This window comes from Pogoniulus pusillus, chromosome 34 (genome assembly GCF_015220805.1).
Source record: "Pogoniulus pusillus isolate bPogPus1 chromosome 34, bPogPus1.pri, whole genome shotgun sequence".
Lineage (NCBI taxonomy): Eukaryota > Metazoa > Chordata > Aves > Piciformes > Lybiidae > Pogoniulus > Pogoniulus pusillus.
The window spans coordinates 11,202,426-11,227,015 of record NC_087297.1 but is presented as its reverse complement, the minus strand read 5'-3'; the positions used below and the strand labels follow the sequence as shown (position 1 = coordinate 11,227,015).

The 24,590-nt window shown below is 47.8% G+C and overlaps 1 protein-coding gene across 1 annotated transcript; it reads left to right on the top strand.

Moving 5' to 3' along the window:
• The first annotated feature begins 1,596 nt into the window (after positions 1 to 1,596).
• Positions 1,597 to 24,519, top strand: BPNT2 (3'(2'), 5'-bisphosphate nucleotidase 2). Its single transcript, XM_064170556.1, has 5 exons — positions 1,597 to 2,113; positions 13,708 to 13,867; positions 15,928 to 16,023; positions 19,401 to 19,562; positions 21,136 to 24,519. The coding sequence occupies exons 1-5, from the start codon at positions 1,727 to 1,729 to the stop codon at positions 21,405 to 21,407; spliced, it is 1,077 nt and encodes a 358-aa protein (XP_064026626.1). The 5' UTR covers positions 1,597 to 1,726; the 3' UTR covers positions 21,408 to 24,519.
• Positions 24,520 to 24,590: the final 71 nt, after the last annotated feature.

Sequence of the window (24,590 nt, the reverse complement as noted above, 5' to 3'; positions counted from 1 at the left end):
TTCCTAGCACAGCTGTCTTCCCCTTCTTCTTTTCTAGGGATGCAGACAGGCCTCGGGCACGTAACCAACAGAGTGATCTAACACCCACCAGGATGCTTCACCTCCAGCTGTGCCCAAGCCTGTTGCCTTCACCACACTCCAGACCCATCCTGCAGATGGTCCCATGCTTTCAATGACTGTCCCACTGGCACCACATACACTTTGGCATGGCTCCCACTGGTTGACTTTCTGTTGCCAGCCACGAAAAGCTGTCTGTGCATACAGACAGGTGAAGGTGTAGCCTGCCTGCTCCACAGGAGACCGTGATGGCAAAATGAAGCAGGATTTCACACAGCCTGCCACTCTCTCTTCTTGGAACTCTTTATTATCTACATTTAACACTTGAAAACAAACAAACAAAGCAAAAAAAAAAAACCACCAAAACAAACAAAAAAAATGCCCCAAAACAAAACATAAAACACAGGACCCTTGGAAAACAGCTACGTTGTATGATCCCAAATAATTACATCTTCCCAGAGTCACTCCTCAGGTCTGCTTCCTTCTATAGCCTATCAAGGATATGATCTAGGGTAGGGTGTCCCTGCCCATGGCAGGGGAGTTGGCACTAGATGATCCTTGTGGTCCCTTCCAACCCTGGCTGATTCTGTGATTCTATATTGCTTGAGTAAAAAGAAAATTCAGTTAATTCAAACAATGCTGAACTAACTTAAATTGCTTTCTTACTGAAGAGTACTATAGAGACTTAGGAGAGCAGAAAAGTATCCATGGATTGCACTCCAGGTGCCCATCCTGGCCACAACCCTGCAGTTCCACACTTCCCTCAGACCAAGCAAGGTGCAAAGTATGAATTAAGGCTTTAGGGCATGACTTAGGCTGAGAAAATGGTTGGATCTGCTTCATTTTACTGAATGGAAGGAATTCGTAGAACGGTTTGGGCTGGAAGGGACCTTTCAGGGTCATCTAGTCCAAACTCCATGCAGTAAGCAAGGCAACCCTAACTTGGAGCGCCTTTCCTCCAGCATACGCGCTCTGAGAGTTCTGAAGTTCCTTTAGCAGAGTAAAGAGAAGCTCAGAACTGCTAACAGGAAACCCTCAGAACTCAAGCGGCAACCCGCGCAGTTTCCAGCAGAAGGCTCCATCAGGAGCGGGCCCGAGCGGGTAGCAGCAGGCAGAGGGCAGCTACTCCAGCCCCGCAGCCGCTCGGGGGTGCCCGTCCCTCGCCCGCCTGCTAAGAGACAAAGGGGTTTTGACAGAGGGAGGGAAGGAGAGCAAGTCGCAGCAAGAGCCCACAGTAGGAAGCAGAGGGCTGCCGGTACCCCGCGCCAGGGCACCCAGGCTGCACACCCCCTGCCCCGAGCGCTGCGGAGGGCTGCTGGCACCCCGCGCCAGGGCACCCAGGCTGCACACCCCCTGCCCCGAGCGCTGCGGAGGGATGCTGGCATCCCGCGCCAGGGCACCCAGGCTGCACACCCTGTCCCCGGTCGCTGCGGCGGGCAGTGGGCGGCACGACATGCTCAGTGCAAGCGCCGGGCTCCGCCTCCGCCTGACCCGGATACAGACGGCGCTGCCTCGCCGCCGGCCCGGCGCGGAGCGTGGAGCGTGGAGCCTGGAGCCGGCCCGATCCCGCAGCCGAGGGAGCAGAGCGCCCCGGCGTGCCATGGGGCTGTGCTGAGCGCCCGGCCCCGCCACCCGCCCGCCGCTCCGTGCCCCGCCGTGCCCCGCGGCCATGGCCCCGATGGGCATCCGCCTCTCGCCGCTAGGCATGGCCGTCTTCTGCCTGCTGGGGCTGGGCGTCCTCTATCATCTCTACTCCGGTTTCCTGGCCGGCCGCTTCGCCTTCTTCATGCTGAGCGAGCCGGCGGCTGGCGGGCCCGAAACGCCCCGCGGATCCGTGCCCGGCGGTGCCGTGGACCTGCGGGAGCTGCTGGCCGTGTCCGTCCTGGCCGCCGTCAGGGGCGGGGAAGAGGTGAAGCGGGTCCGCGAAGGCAACGTCCTCAATGCCAAGGCGAAAGGGAAGACGAGGGAAGGGGCTGAGGAGCAGCTGACCAGCGGCGACCTGCTCTCCAACCGCAGGATGTTCTACCTGCTGAAGAGCGCCTTCCCCGCCGTGCAGGTGGGTGCCGGCGCTGCGCCGCTCCTTACCAGCCGAAGGGTGCCCCGGTGCCGGGCACCCGCGGGATCGGTCGCTGGCGGGGTTACACGTGTCGCTTCTCCGTTTCTCTGCGAAACCCGGCCCTTTCCGTGCGTTTCTCCTGCCCCTCTTGCTGATCCTGTGTCAGTGCCACCTCATGCTCGGTGCCCTGGGTGTTGGGTTGCAGGGGGAAGGAGCTGGATCGCCTGGAAGCGAAGGCATGGGAGCTGAAGCGATGCGTCTGAAACGGTACGGGGGTGAGGTGGGGAGAAGCAGCGAGCTCAAGCGCTGTGGACGATGTGGTTATGGAGAAAAGTCATTCCATGGCACCCGTTCTGCGTGTTTGTGGTGCTGAGATTAACAGCGCCGTTACTGGCTGAATCGTCCTTCCAGCCACTTCTCACCCCTGCTTTAAGGGATGAGAATTTGAAGTTCTTAGCTCTGGGACCTGAGTTAACGTCTGTGTCGCGCTGTGGCTCGCTGGAGCAAAGTGAATTCACTTTTCCTGCTCTCATTCAGTTCCAAAATCTGGGTCTAACACTTCAGCTCCTACCCAAACCAGAGCTGTATTTTGAGACTTGATGGGGTTTGGTGGTTTAGTTCCACTTTCACTGTAGTGAAAGGCAACTTTTCAGCTTCTTGGCGTTCAATTCCTCAAGCTTTTTACAGCCATTTGAAATAGATAACCCTAAGGTTGGATTTCAGAGGTGACAACTGCATGCTTTTGCTGGGCAGGTGGAAAGAAAAAGTAGTGTCATTAAGTTCGGCTTTTTGCTTGAAGTTCACATTCTAATCCCTGGGTTAGCACTGTCTGCTTTGGAAGATCCTAAAGGTGGTGGAGTTTTTGGGTTTATTTTTCTGTTGTTTTTGTTTTTTAAGCATTTTGAAGGACTCATTGAATATGAAATCTAAAGAATCACAGAATCAGTCAGGGTTGGAAGGGACCACAAGGATCAGCCAGTTGCAACCCCCCTGCTGTGGGCAGGGAAACCCTACCCTAGAGCAGGCTGCCCACAGCTTCATCCAGCCTGGCCTTGAACACCTCCAGCCATGGGACCTCAACCACCTCCCTGGGCAACCCATTCCAGCCTCTCACCACTCTCATGCTCAAGAACTTCCTCCTTGCATCCACTCTGAACCTCCCCACCTCCAGCTTTGCTCCATTCCCCCCACTCCTGTCCCTAAAGGAAACGTTGAGTTCTTCAGTATTTAAAATAAACTGGAGATGTGATCAGTCTTCCTCTGCAGAAAGATTACGTGAAGGATTGTGTGAACACAGAGGTTGTGTTCTGAAGATTGCTGGGCTGCCTGTCAGTAGCAAGCCACAGTTGCAGGCCCTATGTTAAAGGAAGAAGTATTGTGCCCCTGTTCTCATCTGCTATTCAGTGTCATAGAATCAAGCAGGTTGGAAGAGACCTCCAAGCTCATCCAGTCCAACCTAGCACCCAGCCCTATGCAGTCAACCAGACCATGGCACTAAGTGCCCCATACAGGCTTTTCTTGAACACCTCCAGGCACAGCGACTCCACCACCTCCCTGGGCAGCCCATTCCAATGCCAATCACTCTCTCTGGCAACAACTTCCTCCTAACATCCAGCCTAAACCTCCCCTGCCACAACTTGAGACTGTGTCCCCTTGTGTTGCTGGGTGCCTGGGAGAGGAGCCCAACCCCACCTGGCTACAGCCTCCCTGCAGGTAGTTGTAGACAGCAATGAGATGTCCTCATGGGGCATGGCATTACTGAAACATGCCCAGAAACCTGTGTGCTTTCTCCTGTTCCACAGATGGAGTGAATTCATTAGTTGAAATGTACAAGAGTCCTCCGTGCTTCTTGAGAAGCTTAAGGGTTCAGTCTGGGCTTCAGGGGCACAGGAACTGTATGGCCTGGTCTGTGGTCATGGGCATAAACTCTGCTCTGGTGCCTGGGATGGGTAGCAGTGACAGTCAGACTTGTTTCTCTGATGGCCTTCACTGCGAGCTCCTAAAACTTTGCTACTCCTTTTTATTTTCCTTAGAGTTGAGTTGTGCTGCTAGCCTCGAAAAATAGATGGTCCTTTCTAAGGTGCAGATGTGTTCTCAAACGTGGTGTGAAGATAAACTGCATGGCAGTGGAGCTGGAAAAAACAGCAGGCATCTCTCCCTCTCCTCCCTGCCCTCGTCCCCTCCCTCCCCTCCCTGCAAACGGACTGAGCTTGAGCGCTGGGGATGACTGGGAAGGGTTTGTCTGGCAGATCTTGCAGCTGATCTGGAGTTATTCAATCTGACAGATCAGCTCAGGGATATTTAGTATTCCAAGTGCATGATCTGGATAATGACAGCTTATCTCATGCAGTGTTCACCAAATATCTGTGGAGCTGTGTTTACCGGTCAGACGTGCTGTCTCTTCAGGTCTGCACGGGGATGAAGATGTATTCATGAACCTTTGGCCATACCAAAAGAAGAACTTTGTGTGGCGTGGCAGTGTGCACTGCTCAGGTGTAAGGGCAGGATCTCAGCCTGCAAATCCTTCATGCATACCTTCAGCACAAGTCATCTAAAGCTGCTCCTGTTTCACAGACTTGCTGGAGCTCTGGTGCAAATGCGAGGGTTGTAGAGGATTTCCTGAGACACCTTTCATGGGAGGCAATAAAAAACTGCATCTTGTAAGAGGCTTCATACTTGATATCTGTAGTCTTCATGAATAAGAACAGCTTCTGAATAGAAAACGTGACTGAAGTCAAATCACCTCTTCTTATCTTAGAATCATAGAATCAGTCAGGGCTGGAAGGGACCACAAGGATCAACCAGTTCCAACCCCACTGCCATAGGCAGGGACACTTCACACTAGATCAGGCTGGCCAGAGCCTCATCCAGCCTGGCCTTAAAACACCTCCAGGGGTGAGGCTTCCACCACCTCCCTGGTAAGCTTGTTCCAGGGCCTCACCACCCTCACACTGAAGAACTTCCTAACATCCAGTCTGAATCAACCCAATCTGTTCCATTCCCACTAATCCTATCACTACTTGACATCCTAAAAAGTCCCTCCCCAGGTTTCTTGCTAGAGAAGATGCTGCTACCAAGAGCTGTCAAACTAGAAGTGAAAGAATTCCAAGAGTAAACATATGTAAGAAGCTGCTTTCATGGAATCACAGATTGGTAGGGGTTGGAAGGGACCTCCAGAGATCATCAGGTCCAACCCCACTGCCAGAGCAGGATCGCTTAGGGCAGGTCACACAGCAGCATGTCCAAGTCGGCTCTGGAAGTCTCCAGAGAAGGAGGCTTTGCTCACGCTGTGGGGTCCTTGAGCCTCACATGAGGGTAGCTCAACATTTAAGTTGTTGTCAAATACAGCCAAGAAAAGAAACCAAACCAACACAAAACCAGTGAGCCAAAATAAGCCTGCAATGCAAAGGAAGTGATCTGTTAATTGTCCTCCAAGAATAGCTGTGGCTTTCCAGTGTTTAAAAATAATCAGGAGGAGAAGTCATTCAGCTGAAATCAAACCAGTGAGCAACTTTAGATTCCCTGTATGGTGCTGCTGGGCATAAGGGAAGTGTGCAAACAGTCTGGCTGGAGCAGTTTTCTTAAGGTGTGAGTATTAAAAGGATGATGAATAGTTAGGCTTTTCCCCTACAAAAGCTGTAATAAATCTGGCAGATCTCTCCCAAGCCTGACAGTTGTGGTTTCAGTGAGATAGCTTCCAAAATATGAGAGGAAGAGGAAGAAAGTAAATAAACTCAGAAAAAACGTTTTGCTTTGTCTTCTCTGTTGGGTAAAGGTATTGTTTGCACAGAGGAACTCCACTGTTATATCACCTGCTCTACTTGATATAAATAGATGCATGTGCATCAGTTCAGAGCTTCTCACAGCTAGGTTAGGTAAGCCCAAAGAGGAGCAGACCAGTTCTGTGTTATCACTGTGTAGGAGATTAGTGGTGATGAATATTGTTACATGGCTCAGAAGCAGGCGTGAGAAAGATCGGGGAAGAAGGAGCAAGTAAGTCAACTCCTGCCTCAGGTTTTAGCTGCTGTTGTCTCACCACTCAGCAGCCAGCAGTGGATATTTGCCAGTGTCTTTCATGAAGCATGTTTGTGCAGTTGATTTTTAGCATACATTTAATGCTAAAATACATACAGAGGTTTTCTTGTTAAAATCCTCAACTGCAGCTACAGGCTTGAGGTGTTTACAGCTCCTGCACTGCCACTGTGTTGTCCTCATCTGTTTGTCGTGCTGAGAATGAATTACAGCTCTGATCCGGCTCTAATCATCCCTTCTGCTCCTTTGCATTTTTTTGTCCATCTTTTCTGGGTTATTTCACTGCTTTCCTGGTTGGTTCCCCCTGCAGCCTGATTTATTCCTTGTGTTAGCACAGCAGTGGTGGGATAAGGACAGGGTTAGGAATCAGGTGAGGGATTAAAGACTCTCTGGAGCCAGCCCAGCTGCTGGGGGGAGCAGGGACTGGAGAGGCAGTGTTTTCCAAATCCAGTTAGAGTAGTGGCCAGAAGCATGGCATGTTCTGCCCAGGAGAGCTTCACTGTCTGGAGAGATGATCTCTCAGTACCAGGGTTTCAGCAGCATTACCTGGCAGAAGAGTTTCTCTCTTGGTGCCATGCATCAGAGCCTTCTGTTTTCCTAATGCTGCTTGCCCAGGGGTCAGTGTCAGGAGCTTGGTACCTGAAGGTATCCCAGTGTGCTAGTTTGAGCCTAGCTGGGATATTTTGGTGAGAGGAATTAGATTATAGGCTGTAAAAGGGAAACAATGGTGATGTCCACTGATAGTCTTGCTGAGATGTATAAAAACAAGAACATAAACATAGATAACAGAGTTGCTTTCTGGCTTTAGGCTGCACTTCTCTAACCTGCTGTCTGTGTGACTAATCCCTCTGCTTCCTAACCCCCTGGCCAATTCTCCAAACTCACCTTGAACGTAAGGCAAAGTCTGGGATAAGGCAGAGGGGTGGAAAGGAGGTGGAAGGGTGGTTGGGAGCCCCTCCTGGGGACTCTGGTTTCTGGCAGGGCTGTTGCGTTTCTGTATTGCTTTTTAACTTGTCTATTTCTGTCTATAGCTGTAGACATTGTAAATCTCTGCTTGTCTGTTGTGCTAAGCTGTAAATATAAAGCTTCATTCTTTAATTTCCAGCCACTGAGTCTAGTCTGGATGATTTTCTTAAGTGTGGGGAGTGGGCAACACCCAAACCATCACACCCAGGTGAAAATGTAAGAGAGGTTCTTTAGGAGTACCTTGATTCACTTCACATTGTGGTCCTACCCAGCAGCCTGCATCAGCATCTCTGGGCAAGCCCTGCTTGCTCACAAAGGCAGGAGCAATTGGCAAAGAAGATGAGTTCCTGAAACCAGCACTTTGGCCACGTTGCCTCTGTCCTCTGACTGTAAAAAAGGGCAATTTTGAAGGGACCCACACAGTTCTGCTGCTTTACTTCTGCACTCTAGCAGTGTTATTTTCACAGAATGCAGACTTATTTACCAGAATGAATTCTGCCCTCTGCTCTCCTTTTCAGCTCTTTGGGCTTATTTGTGACCAGTGCATTGATTTATCTTCTGTAACTGCACCAGCTCTGTCCTCTTGTGATGGAAATCCTCCTCTGCCTCAGTCTCTCTCTTCCAGCACCGTTTTATCAGTCTTGCCACTGCCCTGAATCAGAACATGCTTCTATCTCTTTCTCAGATGATAAATACCTCATTTCAAGTTTGTGCATGATAAGGCTGGAATTTGGCTTCAGCTTTGAAATGGAAATTTAAGAACATGTCAGTTTTACATTTAATGAGATTTTCTTCTAAATTAATTCCACTTTTGGAAGATTAATGTCTCTGAGCTCTCCATTTATTTTCTTTTTATCAAGCTACCTGAAGTACTTTCTAGCTCTAAACCTGCTGCTTACAGGCTTCTGACCACAGTGCCAGCTATCAGAAAACTGGAATTTGATCTGAGCTGGGAAGCTTTGCAGCTGAGACTGATTCTGTGGGAAGGATAGATGGGTTCAAGAAATAGGTTTAAAACCCAAAATGCTGCTTAAACTTCAGAAAGGTTTGGTGCTTAGACTTCAGAAAGGTTTGGTGCTTAGACTTCAGACAGGTTTGGTGCTTAGACTTCAGACAGATTTGGTGCTTAAACTTCAGAAAGGTTTGGTGCTTAGACTTCAGAAAGGTTTGGTGCTTAGACTTCAGAAAGGTTTTGGTGCTTAGACTTCAGACAGGTTTGGTGCTTAAACTTCAGACAGGTTTGGTGCTTAAACTTCAGAAAGGTTTGGTGCTTAGACTTCAGAAAGGTTTGGTGCTTAGACTTCAGACAGGTTTGGTGCTTAGACTTCAGACAGATTTGGTGCTTAGACTTCAGAAAGGTTTGGTGCTTAGACTTCAGAAAGGTTTGGTGCTTAAACTTCAGAAAGGTTTGGTGCTTAAACTTCAGAAAGGTTTGGTGCTTACACTTCAGACAGGTTTGGTGCTTACACTTCAGAAAGGTTTGGTGCTTAGACTTCAGAAAGGTTTGGTGCTTAGACTTCAGAAAGGTTTGGTGCTTAAACTTCAGAAAGGTTTGGTGCTTAGACTTCAGAAAGGTTTGGTGCTTACACTTCAGAAAGGTTTGGTGCTTAGACTTCAGAAAGGTTTGGTGCTTAAACTTCAGAAAGGTTTGGTGCTTAGACTTCAGAAAGGTTTGGTGCTTAAACTTCAGAAAGGTTTGGTGCTTAGACTTCAGAAAGGTTTGGTGCTTAAACTTCAGAAAGGTTTTGGTGCTTTGCTGAGTAAGTTCACCAACTTGTTTGTCTCTTCAGGTTGTGAGAATGGCATCCTCTGGTCTTTGGGGGTTTATTAACATTCAATTAACATTCTTCTGACCCAGATGATCTGGGCAGCTGCCAGCAGGTTTCTAAGTAAAGCAAAATGGTGTGAGTGTGAGTCTGAAATCTCAGTAATTGGTGTTGTCTCTTCACGTGGGTTTTAACTGATGCAGGATGCCTTCTGCTGGCTCTCTACATGAAATGAAATTAAAGCCTGTAACATTATGGTAAGGAGTTCTGTGATTATCTTTTCAGCTGTAATTACCCCTAGTTCATTTGACTTGTGTGGATGTACTGGGGATGGTGTTTAATCTGTCAGCTGAGCATCTGGAGATTGGAGTTCTGTTGTAGTGTAGCCACTCACAAGCAGCCCAAGTTTGTCTTGCTGTTATTTAATGTAGTGGTAGACTTTAAATCTGGCCTTATTTGGCTATGTTCTGAAGATGAAAAGGAGTGTTGCAGCTCTCATGACAAGTGAGTTGTCCCTTTCTCCTCACTGGGCTTGAATCTGTGTATAACTGTTAACAGAGACTTTTGCCCTGGGCTGAAACAAGTTGTGTGAGCCAAGGATCGAGTGACTGTCTTACAGAATCCTAGCATGATCTGGAAGGCACCTCTGGAAAACATCTAGTCCAAACCCTCCACTGAAGCAGGGTCATCCAGAGCAGGTTAGGTTACCCAGGATTGAGTCCAAATGGGTTTGGAACCTCTCTAGAGGAGACTCCACAACCTCTCTGGGCAGTCTGCTCCAGGGCTCTGGCACCCTCAAAGTAAAGAAGCTTTTTCTTCTGTTTGGATGCAGCTTCCTGAGTTCCACTTTGTGCCTGTTGCCCCTTGTCACTGGGCATCACTGACAAGGCTCTGGCTCCATCCTCTTGCCCCCTGCCCTCTGGATATTGATCAGCATTGAGAAAATCTCCTCTCAGGCTGCTTTTCTGCAGGCTTAAGAGTCCCAGGTGTCTCAGCCTGGCCTTCTAAGAGAGATGCTCCAGTCCCCTCAGCATCTTTGTAGCCTCTGCTGGACTCTCTCCAGTAGGTCTCCATCTCTTATTGGCTTTAATTCCTAGTTGTGTCTACAGAGAACTGGTGGAACCTGTGCATTCTGTGATCCACACTGATTCCTTCTGTGGCATTTTCCTTGTTTTCACTGACTTCTATTTGCCCTAAGTCAGCAGAAGCAGAGCTGCCATCTGAGATGTCTTTGCCATTTATGAGAACCTGCTTGGTTTACTCTGCTTCCTTCTGTCTCAGTGACAAAACCCATGAAACAAGCTTTGGAAAGCACTGACAGAGCTCCTTGACCTCTAGGCTTGTCCATATTCTTCTTTACACACCCTGTTGTTTTGTTCCTGCACGAAGTGACAGCTCTGTGTCGTTACAAGATGATGCAGCTGGTGGTAGAGGAGCTTCCATCTGGGCTTCTGTGCATGCCTCTCTCTGTGGTGTGGCATTATGGATCTATTGGTTGTTTACATTTCAGATGAATGAGAACATGAACCCTGAGGGTTTAAAGCCTTTTATTGCTGTATAGATTAGTATATTTTTATACTTTGCATATCTGTAGACAAGCATCTTTTAGAGCCTTATTGAACTTCATTGCCATCTACCAAGCATTCTGGTTAGGCAACTGCATGATCCCACAGGGTCCTCTCTGTCCTTTCATAACAAACTCCAGGAGTTGGACCCTAGGAAGAGGAAGCTGAGGAAGATCTACTGTAAAATGATATTTTGATTTCAGAGTTGCCATTTCTGCTAGTTTAGGACTAGCTGAAATACTCTAGTGAGAGAAAGGAGATGCTAGGCTGTGAAAAGGAAACAGTGGTGATGTCTGCTGCACTCACAGGCTTGCTGAGATGGATAAAAGCAAGAACACAAAACATAGCTAACACAGTTGCAGTGGCTCTCTGTTGCACTTTTCTCTCTGACCTGCTTTCTGTGTAACTAAGCCTTTTGCTTTTCTAACCCCCCCTGGCCGATCCTCCAAACTCACCTTGCACATAAGGCAAAGTCTGGGATAAGGCAGAGGGGTGGGAAGAAAGTGGAAGGGTGGTTGGGAGCCCCTCCTGGGGACTCTGGTTTCTGGGAGGGCTGTTGTGTTTCTGTATCACTTTTAACTTGTCTATTTCTGTCTATAGCTGTAGGTATTGTAAATCTCTGCTTGCATATTGTGCTAAGCTCTAAATATAAAGCTTCACATCTTAATTTCCAGCAGGCTGAGTCTAGTCTGGGTGTTTTCATAAGAGTAGGGAGGCAGGTAACTCCCAAACTGTCACAGCATTCTTCTCAGCTTCAAGCAACACAAGCTTTTGGGAAGCAGCTTTCATTTCTAGTGGAAACTCCTACTTGCTGTCCCTAGATTCAAAAGTTCAGAGGGATCAGGAGTGGTCCTGGCTGCAAGAAAGTCAAGTTTTGGTGTGAATTTTTCCTCCCCTGGCAGATTCTGAAGCCCTGTTTCATAAGCAGAAGTCAGCTACTTTCCTTGGTTGTTGGAGATGCTCTGCTCTGACTGCTCTGTGCTCTCCTCTTGGGCATATTTATCCATCCTGGCTTGTCAAGTAGGTGCTTACATTCAGAGGTTTTGGCATCTGATTCCTTCACAGGTTTCATGTAGGTAAAGATGCTGTGAGAAGGTGAGACAGCTTTCAACTCTGATATATTTAAGGGAAAACCCAGAGAAGCTGTGCAAATGGAGGTAAGGCAGAGGGAGAGCAGTCTGACTTGCAGTGCAGTGGGCACAAAGGCACACAGGCTTCTTCAGAGCAGCACAACGGCAGTCGTCAGGAGGGGAAAGCTGAAAGGCTGCTGGTTAAACTGCTGTGACACCTCTGAAGCACAGTGAAACAGCAGCAAGTCGAGCACAGTCCTGTGCAGCCACCTCAGCTCAGTACACCTTCCAGATGTATACACTTGTGAGCATCCCCTTGCTGATTGCCCTGAACATTAGTCCAGAGGATGCACAGAGTGATAAAATATCTTCCACTGTCCACAGGGGACATCTGTCAGTCAGGCTGTAAGAAGGTATCTGAGTAGTTCCCTGTTGGTTTATTTCTTGTAAATGTTTGCATTTATTTATTTGCTTCTGACCTGCCCTTGCTCTTTCCTCTCCTCTCCTCTCCTCTCCTCTCCTCTCCTCTCCTCTCCTCTCCTCTCCTCTCCTCTCCTCTCCTCTCCTCTCCTCTCCTCTCCTCTCCTCTCCTCTCCTCTCCTCTCCTCTCCTCTCCTCTCCTCTCCTCTCCTCTCCTCTCCTCTCCTCTCCTCTCCTCTCCTCTCCTCTCCTCTCCTCTCCTCTCCTCTCCTCTCCTCTCCTCTCCTCTCCTCTCCTCTCCTCTCCTCTCCTCTCCTCTCCTCTCCTCTCCTCTCCTCTCCTCTCCTCTCCTCTCCTCTCCTCTCCTCTCCTCTCCTCTCCTCTCCTCTCCTCTCCTCTCCTCTCCTCTCCTCTCCTCTCCTCTCCTCTCCTCTCCTCTCCTCTCCTCTCCTCTCCTCTCCTCTCCTCTCCTCTCCTCTCCTCTCCTCTCCTCTCCTCTCCTCTCCTCTCCTCTCCTCTCCTCTCCTCTCCTCTCCTCTCCTCTCCTCTCCTCTCCTCTCCTCTCCTCTCCTCTCCTCTCCTCTCCTCTCCTCTCCTCTCCTCTCCTCCATCTCCTGTCACAGGAACAGTGGTGAAGTCGAGCTTGAATCTTGGGTGTGTGTAGTGCTTGCACTGTGTAGTCACAGACTGTGTGTGGCAGCCAGAGGCAGTGCCCTAACAAAACAGCTACACAAAGTCAAACATCTATTAATGTTTTACCAACATTGCCCTTTGCAGGCTGTTTTCTCTGGGCCTCCAGGCTTTTCATTTTCATGGTCCCATTCAAATCAATAGATTTAGCCATTGAATCATAGAATGATGGAGTGGTTGGGGTTGGAACCTTTTAAAGGTCATCTAGTCCAACCCCCCCCCTCCCTGCAGTGAGCAAGGACATCTTCAGCTGCAGCAGATTGCTCAGAGCCCCATCCAAACTGTTCAGCAGATTGAAATTTCAGCACTCTGGTACAGAATAGAAGTCACTAAGCTGGGCAGCAACTTAGTGACTTCTATTTTGTCACAACAGGCTTAAGTGGGACCTCTGACTGCTGTTTATAAATGGTTTTTATGAGCCTCCTCAGGTCCTTACCCCAAGCTACCCTAAAGACAGCTATGGAATGTTAGCTTGTTTGGTAAATAACATACATCTGACAGCTGTGTGACTGCTACAACCATTTGAGCTGCTTAAACTGCTAGTTGTAACTCAGTGCCAGGAGCAGGAATATTTACTAAGGGTTCCTGCTCCCTCAAGTCATGCCACAATCTGCATATTACTCATTGAGAAAGTCTCTGGACATTTCCATTTGCATCTCCTGATAACTGCAACTCTACTGATACTAAACCTCTGCTGTGTCTGGGGGCCACATGGTTCTCCACAGTCCAGCATCCTGCTGCTAGTCTTTGAAGCAGCTGCATTTAACTCCTGACTGAAAAACCTCTGTGCTCTTTGTGATCTTTGATCACATTAGGTGATTCTGTGCTCCATAACCTCCCTGGAGGTGTTCAAGGCCAGGTTGGATGAGGCCTTGAGCAACCTGTTCTAGTAGGAGGTGTCACTGCCCATGGTGGTGGGTTGGAACTGACTGAGCTTTGAGGTCCCTTCCAACCTAAACCATTCTCTGATCCCAGTGGATGAGACTGTGATGTGAGGTACTAAAAAGATGTGAGCAAAGGTGCAATTTTCCACAGCTGCTCATCTGCTAAGCTAATGCAACTACTTCTGTTGTCTCTTACCCCAGATTAACTCGGAGGAGCGCGTCGATACAGCCGAGCAGGAGACAGTCGCTTGGGATCGCAGCATTCCTGAAGACATCAAGCAAAAAGTACAGCCTAAAGAGGTTCCAGCAGAGAGTGTCACTGTCTGGATTGATCCTTTGGATGCTACACAAGAGTACACAGGTAGCTGAGCCTTGTTGGTAAATCCTGTGTGTGTAGTTCTGGGCTCTGCCTTTTGTACTGGAGACAAGGCAGTAAGTCTTTAACGTGAGATCTCTCCTTCAGCTGTGCCCTGGCAGAGCTACTGTGGGCTCACTGCAGGATGAAATCTGCACTTCCCTGCCTGCAGGCTTTAATTTTTACACATTCCAGCTCTGAAATCACTCTGCTATTCCTTGCAATTGCTAAATTAAATATTAAGTGTCATTTATGGGTCTTTGGCTGGCATTGGGCATTTAGTTCAGTCATTTCTGTGGCAGCATTGAATGTCTTGGTATTTCTGTGTTTAATTCAAGGGAATATTAAGTAAATATTCAGTAAATGCTCTGTTTGACTGGGCAGAAGAAGACTTCTGAATGTCAGAATGCTTTTTATTTAGAGGGAATATTAAATAACTCCTTTTAGAATCATAGAATCAGTCAGGGTTGGAAGGCACCACAAGGGTCAGCCAGTTCCAAACCCCCTGCCATGCCCAGGGACACCCTACCCTAGAGCAGGCTGCCCACAGCCTCATTCAGCCTGGACTTAAACACCTCCAGGGATGAGGTCTCAACCACCTCCCTGGGCAACCCATTCCAGCCTCTCACCACTCTCATGCTCAACAACTTCCTCCTCACATCCAGTCTGAATCTCCCCACCTCCAGCTCTGCTCCATTTCCCCCAGTCCTGTCATTCCCTGGTAGCCTCAAAAGTCCCTCCCCAGCTTTTTTGTAGCCCACTTCAGATCCTGGAAGGCCACAAGAAGGTCACCTTGGAGCCTCCTCTGCTCCAGCCTGCACAGCCCCAACTCTTTCAGTCTGTGCTCACAGCAGAGCTGCTGCAGCCCTCTGAGCATCCTCCTGGCCCTGCTCTGGACACACTCCAGCATCTCCACATCCCTTTTGTCATAGAGGCTCCAGAGCTGGATGCAGTACTCCAGGTGGGGTCTCAGCAGAGCAGAGCAGAGGGGGAGAATCACCTCCTTGGCCCTGCTGGCCACACTTCTGCTGCTGCAGCCCAGGCTCTGGTTGGCTTTCTGGGCTGCAAGTGCACACTGCTGGCTCCTGCTGAGCTTCTCGTCCACCAGCACCCCCAAGTCCCTCTCCTCAGGGCTGCTCTCCAGACACTCACTGCCCAGCCTGGATTGGTGCTTGGCATTGTCTTGACCCAGCAGCAGTACCTTGCACTTGGTCTTGTTGAACCTCATGAGCTTGGCTTGTGCCCACCTCTGCAGCCTGTCCAGGTCCCTCTGGATGGATCCTTCCCTTCAGCCTGTCTGTTGCACCACACAGCTTGGTGTGGTCAGCAAACATGCTAAGGGTGCACTCGATGCCTCTGTCCATTGCACCCACAAAGATGTTGAGCAAGACTGGTGCCAGGACTGATCCCTGAGGGACTCTGCTTGTCACTGGCCTCCACTTGGCTATTAAGGAAAATTCTACCTCGGATTGTTTCTTAGCTAAATGGAATATTAAGTAAACAGATTCTGTTTAACCTGATACTAAAAAAAAAAACAACCCAGTCATTATAGTTTTTCCCAAACCGTGCAGTTTTCCCCTTTTTTAACTGATTTTAAATACTCCATAAGCAGTTTAAAGCAAGCCAGCAAAAAAATCTTGCAAAATAAACAGGGAAATGAGGATTTAAACATGAATATTCCATCGATAACATTTTCTGCTACGTGTTCTTTGATGTTTGATTGACCAGCTTTGAAGCAATAGGAGATGAGGCAGAGAAGGGAGAACATCAGGGCAGAGATTGCCACGAAAATACCTGCTGCATAAGACAGAGCTGTTAGCATTAGATCTGGGAGCAGTGCAGGTGACAGCTGAGCAGCAAAAAGGGCTGTAAGACTGAAAAGACTTTCAAGCCGTTTGAAAACCACAAGGTTAGTTCGGATGCAACAAGAGTTACATAATTCTAAGAGGCAGAATGTAGGCCTGCCTTCAAACAAAACACTGCTGTAATGTCAGTTCTGCTTCCTTTTCATCTTCTTGGCATCTGGCTGAAAACCTGCTCCCCTTCTCCTCTTTTTTTGCCCACAGAGGATCTTCGACAGTACGTCACGACGATGGTTTGCGTGGCTGTGAATGGTAAACCAGTGATAGGAGTGATACACAAACCATTCTCAGCATACACAGGTACCTTTGTCTTCCTCTAGCTCCAGCATCTTCAGGCAGTGTGTTAATTAAAATGTGGTGTTTGAGAGAACATCTGTAGGTATAAATGAGGCAGCAGCACCTGGGGCAAAAAAAGCGCTGCTGCAGAGCTCAGAGCTGGAGCTGCAGATGTGCTCTGTGCTATGAAAGCAGAAAGGTTTAGCTGCCCTGCTTTGTTTAACGTGGAAATGATGCATTTGGCCAAGAGGGCAATGGGGTCCTGGGATGGATTAGGAAGAGTGTGTCCAGCAGAGCAAGGGAAGTTCTCCTCCTCCTCTACTCTGCCCTGCTGAGACCTCATCTTGAATACTGCCTTCAGTTTTGGGCTCCCCAGTTTAAGCGGGACAGGGATCTGCTGGAGAGAGTCCAGCAGAGAGCTATGAGGATGATGAGGGGACAGGAGGGCATGGCTGATGAGGAAAGGCTGAGGGACCTGGGGCTGCTTAGTCTGGAGAAGAGAAGACTAAAAGGGGATTTGATAAATGTTTATAAGTATCTGAGGGCTGCCAGGTGCGGGGGCACAGGCTCTGCTCACTGCTGCCTGGGATAGGACAAGGAGCAATGCCTGGAAGATGCAGCACAGGAGGTTCTGCCTCAACACAAGGGGGAACTTCCTGACTGTAAGGGTCCCAGAGCACTGGAACAGGCTGCCCAGAGAGGTTGTGGAGTCTCCTTCTCTGGAGACTTCCAAGGCCTGTCTGGATGTGTTCCTCTGTGATCTGTGTTATAGTGTTGTCCTGCTCTGGCAGGGGGTTGGACTGGATAATCTCCTTGGGTCCCTTCCAACCCCTGCCATCCTGTGAGCTGTGATCCTGTGATTTAAAACAGACTACCTGAGAATATGTTTGAAAATGAAGGTCCCTTAAATTTGAGTGCTTATAGCAAGCCAAAGAAGGTGAAACCTTTGTATACTGACAGCCTTGGGTATGCTGTTAGTCCTTAGCAGAGGAGTCCTTGGCTCATTCAGCAGAACTTGGGTCTATGATATTTACACCCTGGAGTTGGCCTTTCAGGGTGGTGTTCACACTGGTTTCCAGTGTGAATAACAAGATTGATTAAAGACCTTGATGGCAACTCTCTGTATGTGGCAAGCAGGACTGTCCAGCATAACCTTAATGATGACCTGACATGCTTTTAGTGCCAAAATGTGAACTAATTAATTCTTCAGCAGTAATGATGTATCAGTGAGCCTGGCTGCAGGTTCAGCAAGGTGTATGCACTTCTGCAAGCTTCAAAGTAGTCTAGGTGTCTTTCTACATATGTGAAACTCTGTTCTCCTTTTCCTTTAGGCAATACTGACCTCTAGAGTTGTGAAATTATGCAGAAAGCAAGTCTGAAAAAAAACCTTCTTTGTTTTATTTATTTTACTTAAGTCTTGATATTTTCTGCTGAATATTTTATTGCCTTTAAACAGGCACTTAATTTCCAGTCATTGAAGTGTGTGCTGTATCCCAGTATGCTTTAAGAATCTTGGGAGAGGGGGTGTTGGGAACATATTTTTCTAACATCTGGCTGAAGCAGTATCTTTTAATTTGGTTTTTTTTCAAGACTTAGTGTTGAGTTGTTTTTTTCCCCTCCATTAGAACCACAGAATAGTTTGAGTTGGAATGGACCTTAAAGATCATCTCGGTCTACACCTTCCACTAGGTCAGGTTGCTCAAAGCCTCATCCAACCTGGCCTTGAGCACTTTCAGGGATGGGACACCCACAACTTCTCTGGGCAACCTGTTTACAGGATCACCACAGGCTCACAGGATGTTAGGGGTTGGAAGGGACTCAAGGAGATCATCCAGTCCAACCCCCTGCCAGAGCAGGACAATCCTATCTAACACAAATCACACAGGAACACATCCAGACAGGCCTTGGAAGTCTCCAGAGAAGGAGACTCCACAGCCTCTCTGGGCAGCCTGTTCCAGTGCTCTGGGACCCTTACAGTCAGGAAGTTCCCCCTGTGCTGAGGCAGAACCTCCTGTGCTGCAATTTATGCCCATTGTTCCTTGCCCTATCCCAGGCAGCAGTGAGCAGAGCCTGTCCCCCGGCTCCTGGCCAGCCCTCAGATACTTATCAACACGTATCAAGTCCCCTCTAAGTTTTCTCTTTTCCAGACTAAAAAGTCCCAAATCTATCAGCCTCTCCTCATCAGCCATGCCCTCCAGTCCCCTCATCATCCTCATAGCCCTCTGCTGGACCCTCTCCAGCAGATCCCTGTCCCTCTTAAACAGGGGAGCCCCAAACTGTTCCAGTGCCTCACCACCATATCTTCCTAATACCTCATCTAAACCTACCCTCTTTCAGTTTAAAGCTATTCTGCCTTGTCCTCTCAAGTAACAGTAAGCTGTGAAACATCCAGACCTGGCATCAAGTGAGACACAGTGAGTTCTGTCAGTCTGTGAGGAGCATTCATTTCCTGAGCTGGAAGTACCAATATGCTGTGGGCAGGCTGACTCCTAATGCTGCTCCACAAGCACAAAGCAATAAAGGGCAGTCAGCACTGTTATTACACATAACTCAGTCTGTTGCCATACAATCTGGCCCTCTGCTGAGACAAAATTGCTGGTTGCTCTGCTAAGTAAATGTCAAATTAATGGGTAGGGGATTCCACCTACCAAGCTTGGCTTTGAACCTCATGATGAAACAAGTGGGAGGCTGTGTGTTCTAAATCCTCTCCTCTGAAGCACACCAACAAATGTTTTCCTTAGAATTACTGTCCTCCTGAGCTGTTTTCCTCCCTCACCATTACTCTCCTGCTGAACAAAATGACTCCAGAGCGCTTTTGCTATCTGCTTTGAAGCATAGTGAGGCTCTTTGTTCTTACAGAAAGTTGTTTAATGAAATAACTGGAGCTGAACCATTCTTCTACCTTCAGTGGCTTTGCAGAGGCAAAGCCTAAATATTGCTGCTTTGGATTTTCTCTCTTAGCTCTGTGTTTTGGAAGCACCACACAAGAACAGCCAGCCATGTGCACAAGGGTCCCGGAGCACTGGAACAGGCTCCCCAGAGAGGTTGTGGAGTCTCCCTCTCTGGAGGCTTTCAAGGCCTGTCTGGATCTGGATGTGTTCCTGTGTGACCTGAGCTAGACTGGATGGTCTTGCTGTGGCAGGGGGTTGGACTTAACAATCTCTTTGGGTCCCTTCCAATCCCTGACATCCTGCGATCCTGAGAGGGCTCTTCCTCTTTTCTTCTGCTCCTGTGCACTTGTGGCCATGCACCAATTCATCCTCTCAGCCCCAGCTTTCATTGTAGGAATAGAAACTATGTCTGAGGCATCAATTCCATTTTCTCAGCTTAGTATTGTTTAATCTTGACACTTAAGAGAGTTTGCCTTTAGTAAATGTTGGGTGTTTGTGTGTCTCTTGCAGCCTGGGCGATGGTGGACGGCGGCTCAAACGTCAAACCTCGTTCCTCCTACAATGAGAGAAGTCCAAGGATTATTGTGTCCCGCTCCCATGCAGGAAAAGTTGAGCAGGTTGCACGGCAGACATTTGGGAACAAGACTGTGATAATCCCAGCTGGAGGAGCAGGTTTGCTTCCTTAAGCATCCTATCCACTGTATTGCTTCTGAATGATTTAACAGGCGAGAGGTTATTAGACAAAAGGATGTAACTGTGGCGTCTCCTCTCTCTCTTAACCTTTTGTACTTCACATCCCTAAAAGAAAGGGCTGTGACAACAGGGGCAGTTTTTCCTCTGTGCAGAAACTTAATTCAGGCTTCAAGTTGTCCCCAAGTTCAAATACTAGTGAATAAAACCCTGAGCAGACAGTGATTTGCCATTGGAATGGGCTGCCCAGGTTGGTGGTGGAGTCACCATCCCTGGAGGTGTTCAAGCAAAGCCTGGATGAGGCACTTAGTGCCATGGCCTGGTTGACTGGCTAGGGCTGGGTGCTAGGTTGGCCTGGATGATCCTGGAGGTCTCTTCCAACCTGGTTGATTCTACGATTCTATGTTGTGGTCCTTTCATGGAACACAATGATGTGTTTGTGGTGTGTGACTGTTCACAGTGTCTCTGTGGAGGAAAAAGGATTCTGTGACCAAATAGGGAATCATGGAAGAGTCTGATGGTTGCTAGTTAACTGCTAGTATGTTTAATTAATATTTTAAGAAGCATCCCTTAGTATTTGGTACTATTCCTTGCATTGATGTCAAAAGAGAAGACTAATGTCACTGAAGCCTACATCTTTTGTGCCTTATATTCAGGCCAAAGAGGAGTCAGCTCACTTTCTGTAACTTCACACAGCATTCTGCTGACAGGATGCAGATGTGAGGCACTGGTGTGAAGCAGCAGCTGGCTCAAAGTCTCTGAAAAGCCATGCAAAATTGGAATGTTACAGAACTGCAGTGGGTTTGTGTCTTTAATATGGAAAGCTACAGTTTGCTTAGTCAAGAAGATCTCGCACAGGCTCTTGGCAACGAACCTAAAGGAGTTCTCACATGATAAAAGAAGTGAAAGCGTAAGGGATTATAGCAGATCTTCTCCCAGGCTTGACACTGTGTAAGGAGATAAAGAAAGGAGCAGTTTAATGAAGCAAGGAATTGGTTGAACAGTTGAAAAATTGAAAAGATAAAAAAAAGCCACAAAAGAAACATTGCTATTTTGAGCAGTAACCTGGTACTGCATAATGTGTGATAAAGGGGACTGCCCTGGGCTGAGTTGTTTTGTTAAAGAGGGGTAAATGCATCTTCCTGCTGTTGGAATAAAGAGCCAGGTCAAAAAGATTTCAGCCTAAGAGAAAGATGGAGAAATAGGTGAGTGAATGTAAGAGCAAAACTGTGTTTGGTTTTGGTCTTGGTCTTTTACTGTGTCTGTAGATCAGTCTCTGTAGCGTAGGGGCTGGCTGAAAATGATGTGTCCCAAATACCCAAGGCTTTAACTGCAGTGCAGAGGAAAAACCTTGGAGCTGGTGGTGCTCTTTGTCAGGATTTTCTCTGCAGGCAGAGTTTCTTGGTTAGCTACTGGGAGGTGTGATGCAATCAATGTCATCACTTCCCTGACTTCCATGTGCATGGCATGAACAGCAGATCTAGTTTTCCTTTGTGGTGAGAGGGAAAAGTTGATTTAACTCTTGGGTGTTTTTACCTCTGCCTGTTTCTCCCAGGTTATAAAGTCTTGGCCCTCCTCGACGTGGCTGAAAAGAATCAGGAGGAAGCTGATGTGTACATCCATGTCACCTACATCAAGAAGTGGGACATATGTGCTGGAAATGCAGTCTTGAGAGCATTGGGTGGCCATATGACCACCCTGACTGGTGAAGAAATTAGTTACACTGGCTCAGATGGCAATGAGGGAGGACTTATAGCCAGTATCAACATGAACCATAAAGCACTAATTGAAAAACTTCCAGATCTGGAAAAAACATCACACAAATAAACTTGACTGATGGAGAAGTACAAAGTCATGCTTGGGCAGCCTCCAAATGCTCTGTCTGAGGAAGCAGGTGTGAAACCCTGCTGGGAGAGGTGCACAGCAAACCAGTTTGCTGTTGGTTTGGGGGGGGCTGTATCTCATGCATTGGGTTTTTTCAGTGGTGGTATTTAAGAAGAAGGAATAAAACAATAATAATCAGAGGTAGGAAGGGGACTGTGTGCCTCTGGCCTCACTTTCCATGGTCTGGGGTTTCATTTCAGACTGTTCTCATGCAGTTCTCACACTCAAGGTGCATATGTTTGTGGATGTGGGGGAACTACAGAAAAAGCCAAACTGATCCAGACAATACCAGAAGTAGTTCCCACAGGAACTTCTTGGAACCTTTTCCATCTCGTTACTGTAGTTGTAGCAACTCCATAATGAATTAGGTAGGGGGAAAGAAAAAATCCAAACCCAAGCAACAAAAAAAAGTTGATTTGTGTAGGCATCTGATAAGTCTGTCAACAATTCAGCAGGAAACATGCCCCTGTGTGGTGTATCCCCTGAACAGAAAGCACAAGAAGGCTGACACAAATTGCTATGCAGCAGCAGTTTCTCTTTGGCACTCCTGCTTTTAAAGAGAATTAAAAGGAAAAAAGCTCTCTATTATTTTGCCTTTTTTTTTTTTTAATTCCTCTTCTTCTTTTTTCCTTTTTCCTGAAGCTGTAAACCAGTTCAGTTTGGATGGGTTGTGAATATCAGTGCTTTGTTAATCAGTGTAATCGTTGCCATGGTTTGAAAAGAGGACAACCTTTCCTTGTGTGGTTTTTTAACAGTTGCTTCTTGTCTTTGATTTCTATGTGTGGTGTTGAAGATGCATGCTGGATTTTCCCTCTGGTGTAGGACTTGTTCATCATTTGTTTGTGCCTGTAGAAGCAGCCTCTTCTTCCTTCACTACCTGTTTAGGTTTTTTTTTTGGTTGATTGGTTTTGTCTATTGAGCAGAGTCATATGGAATGAGTGTAACAGAAACACTGCATCAATTGGTTGTTCCCCTCCACAACCTGAGATACAAGCCAGCAATTTTTCTACCACCCCAGGAACAACTTGCTGTCTCATTTTTGGTTCATCCAACATCCTTTCCTGCAGAAAAGCCAGCCCAGACAGCTTGTGGAAATGGAAACTACCTGAACCTGAATCTCTTCAAGCAGCTCTGAAGAACCTGTGGTGCTTGGAGTACAGCAGGGTCTGCAAAACTTTGCCAGTAACTGTTCTTTGTCAGTCCATTGTGCAGAGAGCAGGATGATTTAAATGACTTAAAATGTACTAAAAAAAAGTTGCTTTTCTGTTGAACAACACAGGTTGCAATTCACATAGGAAAAATAGGTATGAGGAGCCTGGTCTAAAAACCTAATGAGTCATAGAATCACAGAATCAGTCAGGGCTGGAAGGGACCACAAGAAGCAGCCAGTTCCAACCCCCCTGCCATGCCCAGGGACACCCTACCCTAGAGCAGGCTGCACACAGCCTCAGCCAGCCTTGCCTTGAACACCTCCAGCCATGGGGCTTCCACCACTTCCCTGGGCAACCCATTCCAGCCTCTCACCACTCTCATGCTCAACAACTTCCTCCTCACATCCAGGGTGAATCTCCCCACCTCCAACTTTGCTCCATTCCCCCCAGTCCTGGCACTCCCTGAGAGCCTCAAAAGTCCCTCCCCAGTTTTTTTTTTGTTGGCCCTCTTGGTGTCACAGAGGTTGAATGCACAAGAATTAAGTAGGCAATTCAGCCAGCCTGTGGCAGGTTGTGGCTTTAGATACAGGATGAGACCATGTGGGAACTTTCTTTGGGACTGCTTTTATTTTGGCTATGATTCTGTCCCTTCACTGCATCAGCTTCTGTATGAGAAATGTGCTGTAAGATGCATTTTAGTTGCAGGTATGTAGCAGGAAGCAGAAGTGTTTGCCTGAATGACTTTTCTTTAGGATAATAAGATCTAAGGATATGCTCCAGCCCTCCTTTTCTTATGCTGGCCAAAAGCTCCCTGAGACAAGACTGCTAACTCAGCACTCAAAAGCTGCTCGACTTTTGAACCCCACTTTCTGTATGGCAGCTCTTACAAAGCAGTCGTAGCCCTTCCCACTCCACAAGCAGGTGTTGTCACTCAGAGGACATAGCAACAAACTGTTGAAGCCTTACATGGTGTTTTTCAGATGCCACACCAGCTCCTTCAGCTCTCCCGAGAGAGGTTCAGAAGTGCTCATCTGATTTCCTTCTAAGGCTCCCTCTTGAGCCAGCAGTTAGCAGCTACTTTTCCCTCTTTGCTGCTCCTCATTTTGCTGCTCCTCCTCTTTGCTCCATGTGGACAAAAAAGATGAGAAGCATGGAGGTAGAAACCCTGCCAGAATGGGAGAGCCACAGCAAGGAACTATCCTCAGTCTGTTAATGCTTGGGAGCAAGGTTTAAGGTGCTACTCCAGCCAAAAGTGTGCTAGATGCCAATAAAAGAGAGGCATCTTGAAGAGAGGTTCATGTGGGTGGTGGCAATGGGCATGCAGAGGAGGTGCAAGTGGCTTAAGAAGTTCAACTGCCTTTAAAAGGAGGAGAAGCAGGCAGCTTTTCAGTGTAATGCTACAAGCATTCAGCATTTCTCTGGGTGCAGAGCTTCACTGCTCCTGGAAGAGGCTTCTCTGTGGAAGGCCTGATTGTCCTGAAGTTCCAGCAGCAGCCCCTCTGAATTCCATGTGAGCAGAACCAAGCCAGATAAAAGACAAGCAGTAAATTAAGCTCAGTTCTGAAGAGCTCAGCTTCTGCCAGTTGAGCAAACAGCCTGGGTTGTGATAAACTCACCTTTGGCATCTTCAGTCTGTGTTAGCAGAGGACTTGGAAGCATCATCCCAGGGTCCTGAGACTGGGAGTGTTTGAGGGGGTGGTTTAACAGCTGATAGAGCCCACTTCCAGGTAACTATTTGCAGTGTTGATGGTTCCATATTTGTGATTCACTTCTGTCCTTTTGTTTTCTCCCCAGAGGAGCAGCAACACTCCTGCACTTTTCCTGTTGTCCCACCAAACTCTGTTAGCATTTTCCAATTGTGTGCCAAGCTGAAATAATTCTCACAAATAAACTCTCTGAAAATAGTGGCCTGTGGGGGTCTTTCCCTGTATCTTGTCTTTTTTTTTGGTGGCTATTTATTGGGTCTCTGTGCTCC

Excerpts from the sequence above, each read along its gene's own strand:
- BPNT2 (XM_064170556.1), top strand. The coding sequence starts at position 1,727 with ATGGCCCCGATGGGCATCCGCCTCTCGCCGCTAGGCATGGCCGTCTTC. Across the intron at positions 13,868-15,927 it reads TGCTACACAAGAGTACACAG|AGGATCTTCGACAGTACGTC; the intron begins GTAGCTGAGCCT and ends TTTTGCCCACAG. Across the intron at positions 19,563-21,135 it reads AATCCCAGCTGGAGGAGCAG|GTTATAAAGTCTTGGCCCTC; the intron begins GTTTGCTTCCTT and ends TGTTTCTCCCAG.